The following is a 21,625-nucleotide window of genomic DNA, read 5'->3' as shown; positions in this document are numbered from 1 at the left end:
AGGAAATAAAAGAAGAAAACAAGAAAATAAAAAAGATTATAAAGGTAAAATGAAAAAAAAAGAAAAAAATATATACAGAATAATATTTAATACCCATTTCATGTTTCTTGTTCTCTTTTATTTCCTTTTCTCATTATAGTATTGTTATACGTTCATCCAATAAATATATAGGCAGAGGGTTCACACACAGAGACACAGAGAGATACACAGACAGATATTTAACCCCCTTCAGATTTTTCTTCTTCTCATTTCCTCCTTCCCCCCTCAGCCTTCACCCCCGTTTTACTTAAAGAGATTGAATATACTCAACGGTACAGGTGGAGAGAAGCTGATAAATGCGCTGCACCTCCTGAAACGATGGTTTATGTGTTGTCAGTGGGGCTCGCCGCACACGCGGGTCCCGCAGTCCCACCGGCGAGAACGGCCGCCCCGGCAGCGGCGGGAGCTGCGAGAAGTCCGTCAGAACGGCGCGGTTCTGCGGCCCCGGGGCGACGTAAAGCACCAGCGCCGCCGCGTCGATGTACGGCCGCCAGCGGAGGAGAATATCCCGCACGTCCAGCCGCCACTTGAACTCCTGCGCCCGGCGGATCTGCGAGCCGATGCTGCCGTAACTCCCGCCGCCATCCTTCTCGTGGGAGGACTGCTTTCCGCCCTGCTTCTTACGCACAACGTAGCGCTGAAATGACTTGTGCACCACGGCTTTTCCATCCATGAATACACCACCTGCAAAGTAGCCACCGTGGCACATGAGAATAACCCATGGTAAAAAAGTAAATGAACGCAGTGAGTTACATAGTTTGGGTGGTACATCTTGGGGTAATAACTTGGAACCGCCATCGTCTTCTTCCTTTTCTTCCTGCATCGCATCATACTCTGCAATTAACTGCTTTGAAAGCTCAGCAGTAAGAGAATCTTCTTCAGACTCTGATCCCTTTTCTTTTTCTTCTTCTTCTTCTGCTTCTTCTCCCTTGGCTTCAGCAGTCAGATTTTCAGAGTAAGAGTTATCATTTTCATTTTCAACAGGAACCACAATGTCTTCAGGCACTATTTCAACTGTCTCTGTTACAGGTGTACCATATGTAAGTGCGGTAACAACTGCACGGTGTAGTGTTACACGGCACCGACACAAAATACCGTCATATTCTACAGATGTAGTAAAATCTAGACGAGCTAGGGGTGTATTCGGAATCAACACGCAACGTCCCGGTCCAACTGCTTCTTGTGGTATTTCACTACTGTTACAGCCAGTGAATTTGGCGACTTCTACAATTTCCCCTTCATCACCCTGGAACGGTTCTAGTTGCTCTTGATGCGAAACCGCAGATACCAATACTCTTTTCTCTTCTTTCTCGTCCAATATGGTCTCCTTCTGAGAATCTTCTGTCTTTGCCTGCTTCTCTGCCTTTGCCTTTGCCTTTGTCTTGCGTCCACCTTGTTTCTTTTTGCTATCAAGCTTCTTCCCCACTTCTCGTTCTGCTGCTAGTAACTCTTCATCATCACCATTCTCATTTTCACCCTCCTCCGCTGTAAAGTCCAACTGAAGTAGGGCATCCACAGGATTTGTTTGCCTTATTACAGTTGCATGAACCTCTTGCTCCAATTTATCCATTTCATTGATCAATCGCTCGACATATTCGCCACTAAAACGACTAAGTTTTTCCCGAACATCTCTGAGACGTTCAATATTGGCGTTGTAGGTGTTCTCAGCTTCATACGCGTTGCGAGGCGGTGTAGCCAGGGAAATTCGTGTAGCCTTTATTAACTGCTCTATTTCACCTAAACTTGACATTTCTTTTCGTTTTTTTTTTCTGTTCCAAAAATTATTTTGGTGGGCGTATGTAAGCAACCTTGTACTACTTCTGTGAACCCTCCACACCCCATCCACGAGAGCGTGCTTTAGCAAGGGATAAACGAAAAAAGAAACAAACACACAAAAGCAAAAAGGAATATAAAGAAAAGGACTATGAAGAAAACAATGAGAAAAGTCACTGAGAGCAAAAAAAAGCTCTACATAAGAGTAGAAAAAAAAGGAAACAATGTTTTTGCACCTGACTAAGGGTTTTTGTATTACGAGAAAAAAAAAAACAACAAAAAAAATTTACTCATCCAAGTCTGCACAAGGTACAAATGGCAAACAGAGGAGTCATCCCTCTCTATACAATAACATTACAGTAGCTCTTTTATTACAATGTAGACACCGCCCTCACTACTACCCCACAGAATTCAGTGTAGCGGTCCTTTCGGTATCATACCATTTGGAATAGAGCTAGTATCCACCTGAACATCACTTATCTCGGCTCCTTTGCAAAGCCAACTTTCTGTTGGCAATGCATAGCCAGGAGTCCCTGATGTACGGTTGAAGCTTGTACGCCGAGCGCTGGGTGCACGTTGGGGAACAATACGGTGTGGGCTAACACCACACTTTGCGAGTTGTGAAGTCGGCAGCACACCACTAGGTATATTAACGTCATTCCCTACAACTGGTTCGTTATTATTAATATGAGGTGCACTACCCACAATGACCTGTGGAGTCGGAACAAAACGTCGTGTATTATCCCTTTTTTGCAACCCACCACGCTCGCGATGATCTTCTATTGAATCGTTAGGATTTCGCCTCCGTTCATGTGAGGTATCCAAGCTTGTCTTTTTACTATTAGAACCCACAGGGTCAACAGAGCGTGGGTGTACAACGTCTGCGAGTCTTTCTAGGATACCATAGAGCGAAGCTACAGAGATGACACCCTCCTCCTTTTTTTTCTTCTCCTTAGAACTAGATCCGAGTTTTTGCTCTTTGCTACGAGATTTAGATACAAGTTTTTCCTCAACAACCACGCATGGAATCCTAGGATGTTCATTTAAATCACTCACTATAGAATTGTGATTTTTCTGAAACGCGAAAGCATACGATGGGCGGCGTGTTAGCCGCTTTGCAAGACATTCAGCTGAATTTGGGTTTAAGGTTACTACCAAACACTTTGCCTCTGGTATAGTTGATTCCACCGGAATTTGTGTGATTTTCCTATCATAATTATTACACACGGAAGGTTTCGACTCCACACACACTGTTTTAGAGTTTGATACAACGATTCCCTTATTTACTTCCATTTTTTCTTCTTCTTCCTGTAGAACAACAGAATTTGGCTCTTTTGATACTTCTTCAGCTTTTTTCACTATCTCTGTATGGGCTAGACTATCACTTATAACTCCATCAGGTATAACTTCTTTTTCTTTTTTCGACTCTGTCTGAGACGCCATGTACACCACTTGTTTAGCGCTGCTTCCCACATCATTTACCTCAGAAAAGTTTTCGATGTTCAGAAGCTCCTTTGCCTGTGCGATGACATCGTGGGAATGTCTAATCATTGATTCCCAGTTAGGGACACCACCACCTTCTACCTTTCCCCCTCGTGGGGACACTACTAATTTCTGCAAGTTTTCCGGCATTCCATTCACGAGTAATGGGAAGTTTGGATGCTGCTGCCCGTTTGTCTCCACAGGGGTGGAGTGACGGGAGCTGGCGGGGGAGAGCGGCGGGCGTCCGGCGGCGGGGGTTGAAGGCGGCGTGAAGGCCCCACTCCGCGCGGATGGACGGAACACCCGCTGCCGCATATGCCCCGAGCGGACGAAGGGCGGGGCGTCGTTCTCCACACTGGTGTCGGGGGAGGCGCTGAAGTATTGCGCTAGATACGGGTTTTGGTGCATCGCCCTCCCACACCCACTACAACCTAAGAAAGAGAAAAAGAGAAAGAAAGAAGAGGAGAAAAAAAAAAACATGCAGGTGATAGTGTATATATCTATATATGGACGTATGTATACGTTATGATGAGAGTAGTAGTCAAAATAGTATCGAGCAGTTTAGCCAGAAAGACGAGCAGGGAAAATAAAAGATGAAGAAAAAGAAAAAGAAAAAAAAAATAGAAGAGGAAGAGCACCAGGGAGGCAAAGAACCATTGAACCTGTTTCTCAACTCTTTTTTCTTTAACCTTGTTTGCCCAGCAAAGAAGAAACACGGAAAAAAAAAAAAATCTTTTTTTTGTTCCACTTTTTCTTTGTTTTCTTTTCTTTTTCTCGTGCTCTACGGACTTGTTTAGCAGAAAACTTTTATGAATGATTTTTTTTTAACTTAAGTAAATAAAATGATATATATATATATATATATATATATATATTTTTCTTTATGCGGTTGTCCCATGAGCCTTGAGGACACACAATGCCTCAGTTACCTTTTCATGGAGTAATTTCTGGTTATACAGGAGCGTAAATGCGTCCTTAAGATCCATCTCCAAAAACATGCCAGTAATCTTTGGTGCATGATCTGGGGCAATTTCAAAGACCTTGATGTACAGACGATCACCCAAAGCCGCCCGCTGCTCATCCACTGTCATGGTACGTAAATCTTCAGCCGTGATGGGTGGCAGTGGTGGGGTGTCGGGTGCTACACCAGGAGAGGGCTGCGGTGTTCGCTGCGCCGTAAATGCCATGGAGGGCGTGGAGAACATATCCGGCTGTGGGTGTGGCGCAGGCATTTGTTGCTGAGGGGCCTGATGATGGCGGCCAGCACCACCACCGCCGCCGCGTTGGGCGTTCCGTGCATTGCGGCGTTGTGGTCCCGGTCCCTGTGCGACAAACGGTGCGGGCTGCATCCGCCGCATCATCATTTGCAGACGTTGTTGGAACTGCAGGCGTAGCATCGTGTAGCGCTGATCTCGTCGTTGGGCAATGTTGACAATAAGGGGTTTGCCATTCAGCATACGTCCATTCATTTCGCGAAGTGCAGCATTGGCTTGATCAGCATTTTCAAAACTGACGAAACCGAAGCCTCGGCTGTTGCCATTGGCGTCTGTCATCACACGACAGCTTCGAATATCACCATATTCTTGGAATAACTCATGTAAGTTCTTCTCTGTGAAATCAGGATCAAAGTTACGTACGTAGAGATTATTTCCAAGAGACTGACATTGCATGTATTTCTGTCTCAAGGCGATTAATCGTTCACTCCTTGGTTGAGCACGCTGCACATAAAGTTTCTCTCCTGGTGCTGTGACACCTTCAATAACCTGATCATGGAATGCCTCTATTGCCTTTACTGCATCATCATGCTTTTCAAAGTTACAGAAAGCAAACACTCGTCCATTCTTGTCTTTACACGTGGCAGAACTTGTAATACCACCAAATTTTGAAAAGAATTTTTCAATAATATCCTTGTCCACAGTAGGTAATACTTGTTTGATGTATACATTAGTGAAATTTGCCACAAGAGCAGCAAGACGAGCATTTCGGCGAATAAAATTGGCGACATATAATCCTGCTTTCGCTTCATCAGCATTTTCTTTATCACCGTTCATCTTGGTAATGGCATCCTTAGCTGCATCATCCTCCTTAAAGTGTACGAAACCGTATCCACGGCTCTTACCACCTTCATCCTCCATTACTTTACAGGAAAGAATATCACCGAACTTTTTAAAGATTAAACTGAGTGCACGGCTGTCCACTTCATTCTTCAAATTCTTGACAAAAATATTACCATTACCGCTATAGCGGAGTGCGGGATCGCGTTGTTGCCACATAATGCGAACACACTTTTCTCCCACGCGTTTGAAGTTCAATGCTTCCATGGCCTTTGCTGCACTTTCAGGACTGTCAAAGTTCACATATCCATAACCCAGAGATCTTTGCGTGATAATATCGCGGCACACACGAACATTCAGAATAGTTCCATATGGCTTAAAGAGCTCTACCAACTGTGGTTCATTAATTGCAGGGTCAAGGTCACCAACGTAGAGTGAGGCCACTTGAAGTGGCTTTGTGACGTGAACGGTGGGAGTGATTTCTTCCTGAGTAGCCGTCATACTTACTTTTTTTAAAGATTCTCTTTCGGGCTTGGTACTGTTCTTATTTCTTTCGGTTCCTTTCCTCTCTTGGGAGTGTTTATTGCCTTTAAGGCCTTTTTTTCCTTACGCGATTGTTTTTCCCTTTCTTGTTTTTACTCGAATAGTGGTTTAGCCGAAGAGGGCCTTAACAGAGAAGAGACATGAAAGCAAAGAGGGAAAAAACATAATGAGAGAAAAAGAAAAACAGATTAAATATTGGGGATATCGAAAATAAAAAAAAATACAGAAATGATGAAGAGCCTTGTACACTAGGACTCACGTTTACACGAAACCCTCCAAAAAAAAAAAAAAACCTGCCCCACGTTCTTCCTTTATTTTATTTTTCATGCACATACGCATCGAGAAGCATATACAGATACTTGCACATAGATACCGCCAACAAACAACTAGTGACGCAAACTCAATGCTTCCTGAAGTAAATTGCGCCGGAACTGTTCTGTATCCCACGTTTGAGGAAACACAAACGGGGTGTTACAACTAACGCCCTCCCGCAAAACCTCTGCAATATGAAGAGCAGCGAGACAAACGAAGCAGCCACAGTCAGTACCATTGGTTTGAGAAGGAAAACCATCAAGAACTTCACTTGATTCTGGAATACAATCTCTACACATTTCACTTTCACGAAGCAATGAAAGGAAATAATTGGACAAATTTTTATTTCGATCACCAAGACTATCCAGACGAAAGGCGTGAAACGATGTCTCCACACTCTCGCGTTGCAACAAAAGAATACTCCAATGATCCCCATCCCCGTCCTGCGCATCATAGTCGGCGATGGGAATCACCACCAGACATGCTCGGCATATCTCCGCCAGCGGCCCCAGTGCGGGGTCTCGAAAGGCATACATCGTGTGGGCGACGGTGGGGTCGAGCAGAAGAAGATCGGGCTGGGCGGCGTGGGCGGCGGCCTTCGCGAAGACGTGAAGAATGACGCCCTCCGTTACCGCAGCGTCGGGGCGGAGGGACGCCACATCATCATCACCAAGCGCCAGTCTGAACGTCTAATAATAATATATAGAATAGAATAATATTATAATATGGTATGTCTTTATGATTGTGTGAATATATATATATATATATATATATATATATATTAGATGTAAAGCGACGTCCAGCAGACGCTGACTGCCTAAAAAGAGATAGAAAGAAAAAAAGAAATAGGAGAACATGAGGAGCTGGGACTTGGTGTCCACAGCAGCGGAGACAGACTCACCCACTCACCCAGATGAAGGGGGGAAAAAAAATGTCCTGAAAAAAAACAGAAAAAAAAACCGAAAATCACACACCTCTCCTCTACCCTTTTATTCTCTCGTCAAAGCAACACACACACACACAAAAAAAAAAAAAACAATAAACCATCATTCCCATACGAGAAGGTTCAACGCAACTCACATTCTGTTACATTCTATTGAGTACTGTGGCTACTTGGCAAAATAGTTAACACATATTCAATAAAAGCTGCCTCTGCTCGGGACTCCATAGACTCTGTTAAACTTGTGATATCTGTACCATCTCCTACAATGCCTACGGTAGACGGTAAATTATGTCTTCTTCTCATCCACTTAACAAAGTTTTTTTTAGTAAATATGTGACGTTTTCTGTAGTCACATGGCCAAAACCTTATAAGTTTAATGAGGTCATCCCGTAAAGACTCAACAGCTTCCTTAGAAAGGGAGGCCGCCGCTTCGCGTAGTTCAAATCGGCGAATCACTTTTATAAGATATTCTCTTTCCCTTTCAAGTGCAATTTCGTTCGCACGCCGGATCCACACGCTACTCTTTACACAATCCCCTCCAGTAGTTGTCTTCACTGGTATACATGGTGCCGTAAAGGGACGGCTTCTATTCTCGTTAAACGTATTCTGTAACGCAGTTAACGGAGGTTGCCCACTAGAGATCGTTTCATGTCGAATAACCATATGACGACAACGATCTCTTACCGCAAGTGAATCATTTACCTTAATTTGATCTGCATAAATCACATGGTCAAATTTGTGGCGCCATTTTCCAGCAATTTTCCAATCCTCAGATACATCATAACTCTTTCGCTGTCGATCCGCAATAGGTGAAGAAGAAGGTGGGTCTGTCGAGATATCATGAATAACTCGCCAAATACGGACAGGTTCACGTTTTAGTCGATTTAGAAGTCTAGAATGTGTTTCAAGACTATCATTAGATGTCACACATTTTTTACCACGTCCTCCTTCTTTCTTTCCCCAATTTCGAACAACATCGGATAAGGATGCGTTGTTATGCATAGGAAACCGTCCCCTAGCTATTGTATTTAAAAGTGAACGGCCTGAATTACACACAAATGCACCACCACCTATAGTTCCCTGTTCCCTTTGACCATTCCCTTCTTCTTTTTCCTTTTCTTCTTCTTGTTCCCCTTCCCACATCTGCAACGCCCCCTTCTCCTCTGATGTGACTCCATCACATTTGGTAGTATCAGAGGAGACGCTATGCACTCCCGCTCCTACTCCCGTTCCAGCTGCTGCTGCTGCTGATGTTGGCGCCATAGTAGCAGTCGTATTAGTAGTAGTAGTTGTTGTTGTTACGGTTGTAGCCGCTTCTCTCGGAGACCCACTCTTTAAACGAGGACCTCGTTTCCTTACTACCCCTTCTTCGATAGCGCGTGTTAAATTCTTAATATACGATTGACATTCTGAGCTCTGCTCAGCCTCTGCATTTTTCACCGGTCTTGTGGCACGTGGTGGGAGTGATGGTTGGGCGTGTTGCATGAGCGCCATCATGAGACCAATATCATCAACGTACGCCACTCGGCGGTATTCGACGGCATCTCTGAGAATGTCTGCATTACGCCGGTCCCACCGGGAGGAAAGGAGAGACTTCCCGGCGAGGGGGTCCGGGGGAGTGGTGGAGGCTCCCATAACATCCCGCAAACGTGGGGGGGCCGATAGCGGCCGTATACCACCGCCAGAGAATGAGGCATTCATCATCCTAATGAACTATTTCCAACAGGGAGGCATACAGGAGAAGTATAGAGACACATTAGAAAGAGAAGAGAGAGAAAAGAAACTACAGTATTTCAATGAAGAAAATCAGATTCAAATACATGTCCCCAAAGACCCTCCTTTTCCTTTTTTTTTGTTTTTTTTTGTTTTGTTTTTTGTTATGTTTTTTCTTTGCTTCTTTTCGTTTCAGTTGTGACGACGTTTTTTTTTTTCTGTCTTTTTCTTTTTTCCTTTCTTCTCTCCATAAACGCTACAAGACAGAACTCTCCACATGATGTGCCATTCCACTCTGCTGCAGTGCGGCACAGTAACGCAGTATAGTCTCTGTGTGATTACTCTTTCTCTCCGCCGTGGCCAGCGCCACCACCTCAAACGAGCGTTGATGATGTGATGGATGTTTTACGGATTCCAACGCATCAGCTGCTGCTGCCTCAGCGCTGAGAATAGCACTACCAAGTATTTCTGCGGCTGCTTTACGTAAATCCACGGAAGCTTGTTCTATTCCCACTACACGACATGCAGCTTCTAGTAACTCTTCGGCTAAAGATGTTGTTGTTATTGTTGTTGATGATGTTGATGTTGATTCTTCATTTGTAGGGAGAAGTTTCAACAGCAAAGCCTTCTCAAAAGAAGATATAACGTCAGGACATGATGCTTTTAACTTCTCACACCAAGCATAAATATTTTCTATCATGGCAGCTAAAGTAATCGCCGGCATAATGGAACAAGATTCAAGAGTAACACAGGGACTTTTAAGATAGGATATTAAACCTAAACGAATGTCTTCAATCTCTGTTATTTTATCAAACCCTACAGTATTTAATCCAGTAATACAATTCACGTATCGATTTAAATCCTTTTCTTGTGAGTTTCGAGCATATTCAACAAAATGTTGACGACCCTCTATTACCATAGTTTGAAACATTAATTCATCTTTATCTCGTATAGAAATCGCAGCGGATGCGAGAAGTGAAGCATAACTGCAACGTCCTTTTAAAGAAAGCTGTATATCCACAGGAAAGCACTTTTCACGACAAAGTGCGACAAGTCCTGGTAAAGCTGTATACCCACAGTATTCAAGTGCTTCTAGTAACTCAACTAATTGTTCTGCGATTTTGTTGTCTCTGTTATTACTACCGTTATCATCCTCCTCCTCTTCCTCTTTAGTAAATGAATTTGTTATGATGGTGACATGGGTAGCTGCTGATTGTAGTAACACTTGTGAAACCTTTGAATTCAATAAAGTTGATAATGCCTTTAAAATTCTTGTCACTTGTGTAATGCTACAATCTTGAGTCATCATCAATCGCAGCAATACCATTTCCACTTGTTTAAAGGATGAAGGTAAAAAGCTACACGCTGCAAGACCTTCTACCAAATTCACAACTTCTACCACTGTACGTTCCTGCTGCATAGCTGCCCCAATAGCAGTATCTAATACAGCCATTAATCGTTTAAAACGAGCATGAAGTATTCCTGTAGGTGTTTCACGTTGCATACGTGCTATTAATGGTAATAATCGATTTACTTCAGTGAGGCTAACAGAGACTTTACTTGCGGCGGCTTTATGTGATAAGTGTTGTACCAAATCTAAAAGCAATGTATTTCCATTTGACTTATTTTCACTTAATTCTAATCGTTCAACAAGTTCTGCAAGTAGTGCAGATGATTTTGCACCAAGTTTTACACGTCGTAGTCCTTGAGCACTTCGAATACCCAAATTATAGTGAACAAGAGCGTTCTTATTTGTTAGTTCCGCATGTTTTTGCATTTCCACAATAGGAATAAAACCATCTTCACTCATAACTTGAGTTCGGGGTCCATCTAGGCGATATAACAAATATTTACAACGTGTCAAAGCCATGTGTGAAAGTTGTTGAAACTTGGCCAAAAATGATGTTTCTTCTTCATTCTTTTTTACTTCAGTTTGTGTAAAGAATGCAGCGTTTCGTTCTTTAATTTCAACACAGAAACGCATAATGGTACATAATTCACTTTCCCCCACATTTTCCAATGCATTTTTTTCTCCAAACGCCTCTACTCTCATCAGTCTAGAGAGACCTTGCATAACTTCTCGATGTACCACCATACCAGAAATATCAGAGAAACCATAAACACTACTATCGCTTTCAATGACACTCATTATACGAATAGCTCCAAATACTGTTTGAACACAAGGCATATTTGTAAGAATACACTTTCCATTACTTAAAACAACAGCATCGTTACTACTACTACTACTACTACTACTACTACTAGTAGTAGTGGTAATGGTAGAAGAAGTGGAAGTGGAAAGAAGATCATTCCTCATCTCTTGTTCCGCCACAAAGAAGGAAGAGAATGGTACGCCATGATTGCAACATAACGCTGCACATGTGATAAACCGCTCTAGTGCTGTTGAAGTAGTATTAATCGTACTATTATCACAAAATAGCGTCGGATCACTTCGTGCATAGCGGGCTACAACTTCCACTTCACGATGCAGATCAAGCGGTAAGAATTCCTCCTTCTCCACAACATCTGCCGGGTGAAACTTACGCACACAAAACGTAGAAGCCGCCTCAAGCCATTGAAGGGCATTAAGCATTTCAGCAGGACTTAATAAAGTCCCATCATGTGTTAGTTTCTCCGCCTCGTGTTTATCAGGCCAAATGATATGTCGTACATCTTCAAAGCGATGCCGTATAGCCAACCAGTGACGTTTTCGCTTTAATCGTCGATCATAATGTTCATAATCGGGACCCACGTTAAGTTCCCCAGGTGATGGGGTATTCTTCATTCCACTTGTATCCATCAAAACATACTCCTTGCAAAACGAAACAAATGCCTCACACAACTGTACAACCGTACGATCTTCTGGGTTTAATTGAAGGCAATCATCCACCGCGGACGGCATATCATCCTCCAAATCCCCCAAATCACAGAAACTTGTATCCATTTCTTTCCATGAACCCGATGCATTCGTTAAATTCACCGGTGGATGCGTTATCTCGGCGAGTGGAATGGAAAAAGCAAATGTCCGTCCCTTTTTGTTTGTGTACGTTACTTTCGTTGTGCCTGGAATGCGGCGCGGCACCCCGTCAGTCACGCCTTGTTTCACCTGCGGGTTTTTGCCGAGCGGCCGACTGAAACCGCCACGTGTGCGGCGGCCGCCAATCGTAATAAAGCGAACAGCCGGCAACACCGCCGTGGGCCGCAGAGCTCGAAGCATGACGGCCGGAAATGCGTGGCTTTTATGTGTGTACACACTCCATTGCCATTGGCCATATAAATAAGTAGAAAGAGAGAAATAGAAAGAGAAGAAAGTGGTGTTTTTTTATTTTTATTTTGCAGAGCTGTAAAGATTCACCCGGGTTGGGTGTCATACAATGTTCAGCAAAATAAGTACTGAGGAGAAGAAAAAAAAAGGGGCATGAAAAGAAAACAAACCAAAGTTTTACATATATGTAAACACATAGGCAACAATTCTTACACACACACACATATATATATATATATATATATATATATATATACGAAAAACAAAACACAGTAAGTGACACAAGTAATCTTTGCAACAAAACGAACACACAGCAATAATAAGATGGCATTGTAAGGTTCCCCACAGCAGGTAACGTCCACACCTAACTGTCAACAAAAAAAAAACAAAAAAGGAATAGGAAAATATATAACTGAAAAAACAACAACAACATGAAAAGAACTGGGGTGATAAATAAGAAGGGCAACTCGATTTCCCATCTTTTAGAAATGGAAAACGAAATCTGAAAGAAAAAGAAAAATTCTTCATATAGACACCAACAAAAAAAAAAAAGAAAAGGTGATATACACTCATACCTCTTAAATCTTAGGCAATGAGGAGAGCATATTGATAAGATCCTGCGTCCCCGTAGCATTTTCTGTCCCAATATTTAAAAAATTCTCAGACACGGTATGGGCTAACTTCATGGGTGAAGAGGTATTACTCAAGTGAGGGAGCGTATTTTCTAATCTTAATTCTAACGTGTTAGCTTTATCGAGCTCAAAACGCATACGTCTAGCCTTTTTCTCAGAATCACGTAAAGTTTTGAAATAAGGATGCCGCAAGGCATCTTTTGCAGTTCCTCTTTGCTCTTCATTGTATGTTAACAACTTTGTCAGCAGATCTAAAGCTTCTCGTGAAGCATTTGGAAGAAGTTTCGCTAATCCAGTGCCTTGCTTCTGTGGAAATTCAAAGTCCATGTGTGTCCCGCAACTCTTTAATTTGTTTAATATTTCCGGCGGAGGTGTACCTAGTATATTATGGATTTTGTGAATTTGATCTAGTTCATTGCTACCGGGAAAAAGTGGAAATAATGCCATAATCTCAAAGAACACACACCCAGCACTCCACAAATCCATCTTGTATGAATAGTATCCATCTGTTAAGAGACACTCAGGGGCACGATACCAACGTGTCGAGGTATACTCCGTTAGGGGTTGTCTAGAATACACACCTTTGCAAGATCCAAAATCAGCAATTTTTAACGTGCCATCATCGTTGACAAGTAAATTCTCTGGTTTTATATCACGGTGAAATAAACCTGTACGGTGGGCATGATCAAGTCCTTTTAATAACTGATACATGTAACTGCGGATTCTCTCCTCACCAAGGTATTGACGACGTCCCCTGATAAGTTCGTAGAGATTCATCTCCATAAACTCAAACACCAAGGCTAAACGTCCTGTTGATTTATCAAACATTACTTCAATAAGTTGTACAATATTAGGATGAGGTTGTAAACGTCGTACGGCTTGAATTTCTCGCAGTCGATTAACCTGTTCTTTTGATTTGAAGGGTTTCTTCATACATTTTATAGCCACAAGTCTATTGGTCTCTATGTCCTGAGCCTTCAGTACCTCACTAAATGTTCCCTCACCCTTCTTGCCTAGAATCTTGTACTTTTGCATTAAAAGAATTACAATTATTATTTCGTCCACTTATTCTTTCTTGTGTTGTTTTTTTTTTTGTTCGTTTTCTTAGTTTTCCACTCAGTTCCTTACAAGGCTCCCACAGGTATGCGCAGGCCAAATGCAAAACGCAAATATATATATATATATATATATATATTCTCTTCTTATAATGGAATTCCCTGGGAGCACGCAATAAGACCACTTCCCTCTTCTCTCTAATAATAGGAACTGCAAAAAAAAAAAAAGGTAAATATCAAACACAGTAATAAACAAACAGAATTATTAAGATTTGGGAGGTGATCTTAGGGCGATAGAAAGAGAAGAAACAAATTTCCCTTTCCCTCCCACAATGTGGGGAAAAGCACTTGGCAACAGACACGAACCTTCAACACTCCCCTTTCTTCTATTCTTATGCCTTTGTGTGTTTGTGGGTGTACGCAGAAAGCGAAGCGCTTCTAATCACAGTAAGGAGAAATCATGAAAAAATTAAAATAAGAAGAGACAAAAAGAAAGAAAAAAAAGTGTATATATATATATATATATTGAAAACTGTGAAAGAAAAAGAACAGGTGTACTATCACATGCGGGATAAATACATTTCCATTATTTAGATAAGGATTAGAGATGGAAAGCAGTGCCTAAAACAAAACAGAAAAAAAAATCACGAAAGAAATGCACTGACAATCCAATAAAGCGTATCATTCCCTTATATTCGGAATAGTTGAAAACAAAGGAATAACAATAGAAATAGTAATAGCAATAGTGATGAAAAAAAAAAAACACGTACGAAGCATCAGCAAACATTTCAGCACCTAGACATTGGTATAATGCTTGCTGCTTTTTTCTTTCCTCCAGCCCCTTTTCGTACCATATATATTTCTTTTCTTCATTTGTCTTTTTTTTATTTTTTTACTTTTTACTTACCTTCTCTGTTATAGGTACAAGTGCTATCGTTAACACAAAACAGAGTAAAGCATTTTTTCTCTTTTCTTTTGTTCGTCTTTGATCTCCTTCCATCATGGAAAAAGTAACAATAACAAAACAAAGCGAATACAAGAAAAAAAAAGCAAACCGTAGCTTGTGAGAAATTCGTATTTAATTAAAAAAAAATTACCACTCTCATCCCCTTTTTATTATTTCGATTCTTATTTGTTGTTGCTGTTGCACCTCATCTTCCTTTTTTTTAAACATGTATATTTATTTATTTATCTCTTTCATTTTTCTCAGTCCCCCCATTTACCCCTATTCCATAAGCAATTTTGCTTTACCACTATGCAGTTGCTGTGTGTCGTTTCCTTTTTCTTAGTTTTTTTTTTTAATAACATAACTTCTTCCCTTTTTTCTATTTATATATTATTTATTTTCCTTCAAGGTATATTTCACTCCATTATTGGGGACGGTTTACTTCTCGGCCACAAAGGGAAACATGTCCATGCATAGGGATAATAATGATGAAAGAGAGAAAAAGAAAAGAAATTACATGTGATGTTGTGAAGAAATATGAGGCAATAAATATGAAAAGTACAAATATAAATTGTGAAAGGACAGTCAAATACAAACACAGTACAATCTTATAACTATAAATAAACAAACGTATATATTTATATCTACATATAGTTACAGTTTGCCTTTTCTATTTTTCATGTCCACATACACACAGACATACATATACACGTTACAATATATATATATATATATATACTCTTTCTCTTTTTTTCATCAGACCCGCATGGACTCTCTTTTTTCCCGTTTCCAACCGTCTTCTTCCCATTATTTTTCTCTCTCACTACTGAAGCCACTCCACGGAGAGATATTAAATAGAATTAAATAGAGAGAGTCCAGCGGGAAAAGGAGGGAAAATCAGAGAGGCGTTACACAGGAGACAAGTTGATCGAGTGAAACACATGAAGTAAAAAAAAAAAAATGAATAAAAATAGCAAGAAAAAAAAATTAAGGCGAAAAGAAAAGAAAAAAGACACACAAGTCCAATAATAATACAAGGTAAACAGAAGGAAAAAAAATTTAACACGATGAAATTATTTCTGTTCAAGCCAAAGGTAAGAAACGGAAATAATCAAAACAAAGGAATTGAGGAAAGAGAGAAAGAGAACGAAAAAAAAAAGAAAAAAAAAGCATATATCTATATATCGAACTGAGAAATGAAAAACAAAGATCAAAGCGGCAGCGCATAAATATTTGTTAATGTGAATCATTCCTTCTCCTTCCCTTTCAACTGCACTATTCACCACACCGATATTGTTTTCATTTTTCTTTCTTTCTTCTCTATTTCCTCTATTCTTTTCTCGTGCCACCATAAGTATACATATACATATATCTCTCTATATGTATATATTCCCAATCTCCATTCCTGCTGTCGTTCTTCTGGCTGCAGCCCGGGCTGGTGAAAGGAGGGGTTTCTTTTTCTTTTTGGTTTGATGCCGCACTACTTCTCTGCTTATTCCTCGTCTTTTCTGCTTTGACTGAAGCCAAAAAATCAACAGGAGAAAAAAAAAGAAAAAACAAAAAACAAAAGAAAAAGAACGAGAGAAAATAGAAAAATAGCGAAACACACAGACACACTAACAAAAAAAAAGTCGAAAAACATATAACAACAAAAAAAGAAGGACTACTAAAAAAAAAAAACATAAAGAAGGGGTGAGTAAAAAGTGAGATCAAGTCCTTCAAATTATTCCTCGTCCAGCTCCATCCTATGAAAGCAGAGATAAAAACAGGAAACAATGAAGAAGTAAAAAAAAGAAAAAAAATGACGGGGAAAAAGTTCCCCGGAGAGTAAGAAAGTCAAACAGAACATGGGTAGAAGTTACACACGAGTGTCCTTTTTTAGTGCACAATACCATGAGTTTCATATTTATTTAAAATAAAGAAATATTTATATCCATCTTCAGTTATATTTCATAATAATACAAGTAACAACAATAATAGCAGTAACAATAATAATAAAAAGCGAAGAAAATTAACTTCTAGTTTTCTTTCACAGTTTCTTATTCATTATTATTATTATTATTATTATTATTATTATTATTATTATTATTATTATTATTATTTTATCAGCGTAGGTAAAAATATTACACACAAAAGAAAAGAAAGAGCTGTGATCCTACACATACGCACCGTATCTGTTCTTCCTCTTTTCCGCTTCTAACGATGGAAGTTCAAATCAAACTGCACACACACAGAGCCACAGAATGGCAAAGAAAGAGAGAGAAATAACGGACAAAGAGGGGGGAGAGGAAACATAAGTCAAATCGTATCAAAGTAACAAAAGAAAAAAAAGATATAGGGACATGGAACTAAAAACAATTGAATAGTACGACACACGTGAAAGGAAATAACGTGCTTTTTTGAGCCGTTCTGTTTTCTTTTTATATATTAAAATGATGTTCTTGTTGCTGAAGGTATCTTGCCCGCCTTCACACATATACCAATGGTGCACACACACACACACACACACACGCAAACAAACACATAACACATAGAATACGCACATACTTATTTATACATAAAGAGTAAGTGACGCGAATTTCAGTCTCTTTTTCTTTAAGCACTCCCCTGTTTAATTTATTTTCCTTTCTAGTTCATCCCTTTTTTGATATTGGTTATACCTTTTTCAGTTTGCTTTTCTTATATATATATATATATATATATATATATTCATATTTTCCTTCTTTCCTTTAATCACTAAAATATTCACCTCATTTTGCCATGACCATTTTGTTGCTTTACCATCACAAAGAAAAATTCAAACAGCAACAAAAGGAATCGAAATCATAAGAAATAGGGTGCGGGCTAATACCAGAGTCCCAGATTCACTTCTCTGTTGAAACCAAGAAAATAAGGAATACCTAATCCTTTTCTTTTCTTTATTATTTTATTTCTCTCTTGTCTTTAAGAGGATTGATTTCTGACAAAAAACTAACAAACAGAAGGAAGTTAAAATAGTTCATAAGGAAGAAAGACATATCTCTCTCTCTTTTTGCATCCATAAGTATAGTATGTAATTGTGTGTATGCGTGCCTGTGTGTGTGTTTGTGTGTATATATGAGGAAAGGGGGAAAACAAAGAAGTATTCATCCCAAGACTACTCCGTTTATCCCATTTTTAGTTCTTTCTCTCTCTCTATGTGTATATATATATATGGATTCTTTCGTGGGGGTATGCGTCTGTTTGTACGTGTTCCCCATGCAAAATCCATACAAGGAAAAGAGAAATAAAGAAGGAATCGTCCCTTACGCTTGGGCAATCATATCTCGGGAATCTGGCATTATCGCTTGGCAGCGTGATCGCCTTCCGTACAGTGGACGCTGTGGCAATTGCAGCGCAGGCGTAGAAGCTGAGGCATCACAGCCACTGCCTAACTGCGGTGCGGTGATCTCATCCAGGTACTCACACCATACACGGCAGCGGAATACATCAAAGGCTGCACGTTGCAGGCGGCGGAAATCAACATACGAGCGTGATTCTCTGGCGATAATAACGGTTATCTTGCGGCTATCCAACTGGTACATGATATCCTGAATAAACGCCGGACACTTCACCTCCTTGGCGAGCATGCGCATAGTGCAGAGCGCCTCTTCCTCCTTCTGTGCTCGTGCTTGGTGTTGCTGGAGATCCTCTGCGGTGGCAATGCGGCGTACACGTTCCCCAACCAATGCAAAGTGATTGTTATTATTATTAATATTATTATGATTAACAATGTTTTGGGCCGTCACGCTTTGAACAAATCCTAGATCCTCCCCGCGGTCTCCATCCACGACGACGGCGTCGCCCACCCGCACCCGTGTGGTGGTGTTGAACTCCTTCGCCCCGTACTTAAACGCCACAATACCGGTGTACACCGCCGTTCCCTTCCCTCGCACTGTTGGGAGAATATCACGCGCCACGCAGTCCATCCCGGCGTTGGTGGTCTCTTCTTCTCCCGCCGCCGTTGGTGTTGTTGTGGTTGTCGGAGTTGAAATGCTCGTCGCCGGTGTTAATCCGCCAGCGGAATTAATGGAAGAAGTGGTGGAGGTGGAGGTGGCGGCAATGGCGGCGAGAACGGCGGGAAGCGGCTCAAGTACGCGGGCCCCGTAGGGATCATGGCGGTACCTGCGAATAACTCTGATGCCGTGACCAACACGGGGAGCAGCCACAGTGGTAGAAGTAGTAGTCGTAGTAGTAGGGAACATTGTAATTAGTCTTTTTCTCGTTTGGGCTTTGTTTTCTTTCTCTCTTCGTTTTTATTGTTTTCAGCGTATTTGTATTTGTATTTTTTTCTTTTAATTCTTTTCGTGAAGCAGGCTAGTAGGTGCTGCTGAAATTTAAAAGAAAAGAAAAAAAAGCAAATGAAATGAAATATATAAGCACAAGAACGAAAGAAACAAGAAACAATAATAACAATAACGATGATAATAAGAATAAACGATCAGAATAAGGTGCAAACCAAGTATCAATTAAAGAGCACATTTCCACCACCATAACCACCGCCCCCCACTCCCACTGCCATCATCACCGTCAATCAGGTCTCAACTGATGGCCAAAGTTCCTTCGATACCCATCTCATTCTCTCTCTATAGATGCGAAATCACGTAATGGAAGGAACAGACAAAATAAGCCCACTGCTTATGTGTTAGTGCATACAGAGCTACTAGGAAAAAAAAAAAAAAAAAACGAAAAAAAAAAAATCATTGCAAAACTGTATTTATCAGTATCATTCAACTACACCATTTCTGAAATACTACTCGCGTGAGTGAAGGTCCTCTCTGTTATTTGCTCTCTTAGGGTCTTCAAATTCCACGCTTGTTGTTGCCATAATAGGTGTAGAAATTGTTTCTCCCACAACTTCTTTTTCCCTTCCATTAATGTGAAGTTCTTCTGCTGTACGCTCTTCAGTGACAATAACAATTGTTTGGTTGTCCGCCTCTTCCGGTAACGAATTGGCACCACAGCAAGGCCACCATCCGATCAAAACATTCATCTGCCACGGAACCCCTTTTGGTGTGTGTGGTACAGCGAGAAATGTTGTGATGGTTGCGTAGAATGCGACAAGGATGTCATCTGTATAGTGTGAGCGTGATGCTATAATGCAATACAAACTGAATGGCACAATTGTAATCGAGACGGGTCGGAATATCCAGTGAATCATTGGCCCATATGTCCACTGTACCATAAGGTTAAGGGTAATGATAATGGTGTGTCCGCTGAACATGAGATCTCCACAATGAATAGAGCCAGACCCGAGTGTAACGACGGTGAGAACAACGTTCTTAAACGGATTAGTGATGGGAACGGGATTCTGACACTGGTTGTCTGTTGCCGGGTACGACGTCATAACAATCACCTGCGCACGGAATATAAGCATGATGGAATACGTTGTGAGAAATCGCACCAATGCGATAAGATGCACATCGCGATGTGGTATTCCACCCACAATACCTCCATCCCACACACCAAATACAAAACGGCTGAGAAATGGCACTTGAAACGGCAAACGTATTTCCTCCTCTCCGACGTCTTGGCGGTGTAAGAGATATAACTTAAACAAAATCACCACACTCAATGCGTTGAGGGCGCCAATGCAGACATCTGTGATCTTCTCCAGCCACGCAACCTTTGGAAAGATCTCAAATCCAATGTCTGGCAGTGGACGCACTATCTTCGGGTCCGGCATACGACCGTTGGTGATGATCAGCGCAACTGCAAGGAGAATCACACATAAGAGGAATACGGGAATGAGGCGCAGCACCTGTGTGGTTAGAGGTAGCGGTCGGTGCAGCCAGTCGTGTCGCATTTGACAGCGTGATCGACCTAACTTGCTCTATCAATAGTAGTAGTAGCGAAAAGAGAACGCAAGTTAAAAAAAAAAAAGAAACACAGAACATCAGTAACAATAGTGGCAGTAGTGGATCTCCAAAAGACAAAAGAAAAAAAAAGAAAACGAGGGTAGACTAACCACGAGACGTACTGGGTTTCCAGCAAAGGAATACTACAGCAACAAGAAAAAAGAGCCTAAATAACACCAAAATGAAAAAAAATCCTGGTAGCAGGCTACTTAAGAGAACCGCAACTTCACATTCGACTCTCTACAATAAAAAAAAAGAAAAACAAGCGGAAAACAAAAGAAAAAATGAAACAGAATGAACCAATTATTTGGTTGGTATAGTAATATCACCTCGATGTTTCCGGAAGTTTCAATGTCCGCGTCACAGTACGCATGGACATGTCCTTCACTTCATCTCCTACAGTAGTTATAGTACTTGTTTTTGTTGGTGTAGCTGTTGCAGTGTTAGTAGGTGTTATCATTACAGTCGTCGTTTCTGATTTGGTTTTTGTTGGCGTAACTGTTTCTGTTGTTGTTCCGGTGTTCGTTGTTGGTGCCGTTGTTGTTGTTGTTGGTGTTTCTGTTGTCGTCCTAGTGTTGGTTGCTGTTTCTGTTATTGTATTCCTTGCAGTACTTGTGTCTGGACCGGTATATTTGTCTCCACCCCCATTAGTAGTACTATTATTCGTGCTGTTATATGCATTATGGCGGTTGGAACGCTCAAACTGCACCTCCCGCACAATTGTTATGCTCCCCGCCAAGGCAATACAGACAAGCATAGTGATGAGTGGTATAATGTGGCCGTAGCGTATCAGACATCTATTCACACGCAGACGCACAACGGCGGTTTCATCCATTGGGAGAAAAAGGAACACCTTAAACACACAAAGGTGCAGTCCATCATAAGAGTAAAGAATAAGAAGAAAGATACAAATAGGAAAAAAAAAGAATAATAACAACAGCAAAAAAGAATAATATCATAATGATTTAAAAAATCGAAAAAAAACAAGAACC

General features: G+C 41.0%; 10 protein-coding genes across 10 annotated transcripts; all 10 read right to left on the bottom strand.

Moving 5' to 3' along the window:
- Positions 1-286: 286 nt before the first annotated feature.
- LSM04_001016 (VLRF1/Vms1) lies at positions 287-1,789 on the bottom strand (the record flags this gene model as incomplete). Its single annotated transcript, XM_067335611.1, has 1 exon — positions 287-1,789. One exon carries the CDS (start codon positions 1,787-1,789, stop codon positions 287-289), a length of 1,503 nt encoding a protein of 500 aa, XP_067194966.1.
- Positions 1,790-2,223: 434 nt separating this feature from the next.
- On the bottom strand, positions 2,224-3,702 carry LSM04_002984 (uncharacterized protein; the record flags this gene model as incomplete). Its single annotated transcript, XM_067335610.1, has 1 exon — positions 2,224-3,702. The coding sequence occupies one exon, from the start codon at positions 3,700-3,702 to the stop codon at positions 2,224-2,226; it is 1,479 nt and encodes a 492-aa protein (XP_067195085.1).
- A 473-nt stretch (positions 3,703-4,175) lies between these two features.
- On the bottom strand, positions 4,176-5,849 carry LSM04_004003 (Polyadenylate-binding protein/Hyperplastic disc protein; the record flags this gene model as incomplete). Its single annotated transcript, XM_067335609.1, has 1 exon — positions 4,176-5,849. One exon carries the CDS (start codon positions 5,847-5,849, stop codon positions 4,176-4,178), a length of 1,674 nt encoding a protein of 557 aa, XP_067195148.1.
- Positions 5,850-6,277: 428 nt separating this feature from the next.
- Positions 6,278-6,739, bottom strand: LSM04_005242 (Ulp1 protease family; the record flags this gene model as incomplete). Its single annotated transcript, XM_067335608.1, has 1 exon — positions 6,278-6,739. The coding sequence occupies one exon, from the start codon at positions 6,737-6,739 to the stop codon at positions 6,278-6,280; it is 462 nt and encodes a 153-aa protein (XP_067195210.1).
- Positions 6,740-7,296: 557 nt separating this feature from the next.
- On the bottom strand, positions 7,297-8,847 carry LSM04_005635 (uncharacterized protein; the record flags this gene model as incomplete). Its single annotated transcript, XM_067335607.1, has 1 exon — positions 7,297-8,847. One exon carries the CDS (start codon positions 8,845-8,847, stop codon positions 7,297-7,299), a length of 1,551 nt encoding a protein of 516 aa, XP_067195230.1.
- A 268-nt stretch (positions 8,848-9,115) lies between these two features.
- LSM04_008990 (uncharacterized protein) lies at positions 9,116-12,076 on the bottom strand (the record flags this gene model as incomplete). The annotated part of the gene is made up of 1 exon (XM_067335605.1): positions 9,116-12,076. The coding sequence occupies one exon, from the start codon at positions 12,074-12,076 to the stop codon at positions 9,116-9,118; it is 2,961 nt and encodes a 986-aa protein (XP_067195454.1).
- A 626-nt stretch (positions 12,077-12,702) lies between these two features.
- Positions 12,703-13,791, bottom strand: LSM04_003403 (Protein kinase domain; the record flags this gene model as incomplete). The annotated part of the gene is made up of 1 exon (XM_067335604.1): positions 12,703-13,791. The coding sequence occupies one exon, from the start codon at positions 13,789-13,791 to the stop codon at positions 12,703-12,705; it is 1,089 nt and encodes a 362-aa protein (XP_067195109.1).
- A 4,250-nt stretch (positions 13,792-18,041) lies between these two features.
- Positions 18,042-18,980, bottom strand: LSM04_007546 (PSP1; the record flags this gene model as incomplete). Its single annotated transcript, XM_067335603.1, has 1 exon — positions 18,042-18,980. The coding sequence occupies one exon, from the start codon at positions 18,978-18,980 to the stop codon at positions 18,042-18,044; it is 939 nt and encodes a 312-aa protein (XP_067195356.1).
- A 548-nt stretch (positions 18,981-19,528) lies between these two features.
- Positions 19,529-20,581, bottom strand: LSM04_001157 (Sphingomyelin synthase-like domain; the record flags this gene model as incomplete). The annotated part of the gene is made up of 1 exon (XM_067335602.1): positions 19,529-20,581. The coding sequence occupies one exon, from the start codon at positions 20,579-20,581 to the stop codon at positions 19,529-19,531; it is 1,053 nt and encodes a 350-aa protein (XP_067194975.1).
- A 377-nt stretch (positions 20,582-20,958) lies between these two features.
- LSM04_005714 (uncharacterized protein) lies at positions 20,959-21,468 on the bottom strand (the record flags this gene model as incomplete). Its single annotated transcript, XM_067335601.1, has 1 exon — positions 20,959-21,468. One exon carries the CDS (start codon positions 21,466-21,468, stop codon positions 20,959-20,961), a length of 510 nt encoding a protein of 169 aa, XP_067195240.1.
- Positions 21,469-21,625: the final 157 nt, after the last annotated feature.

Source organism: Trypanosoma melophagium (assembly GCF_022059095.1).
Source record: "Trypanosoma melophagium isolate St. Kilda chromosome Unknown ctg1segment0, whole genome shotgun sequence".
NCBI classification, from domain to species: Eukaryota; Euglenozoa; class Kinetoplastea; order Trypanosomatida; family Trypanosomatidae; genus Trypanosoma; species Trypanosoma melophagium.
This window is presented reverse-complemented; position numbering and strand designations above follow the sequence as displayed.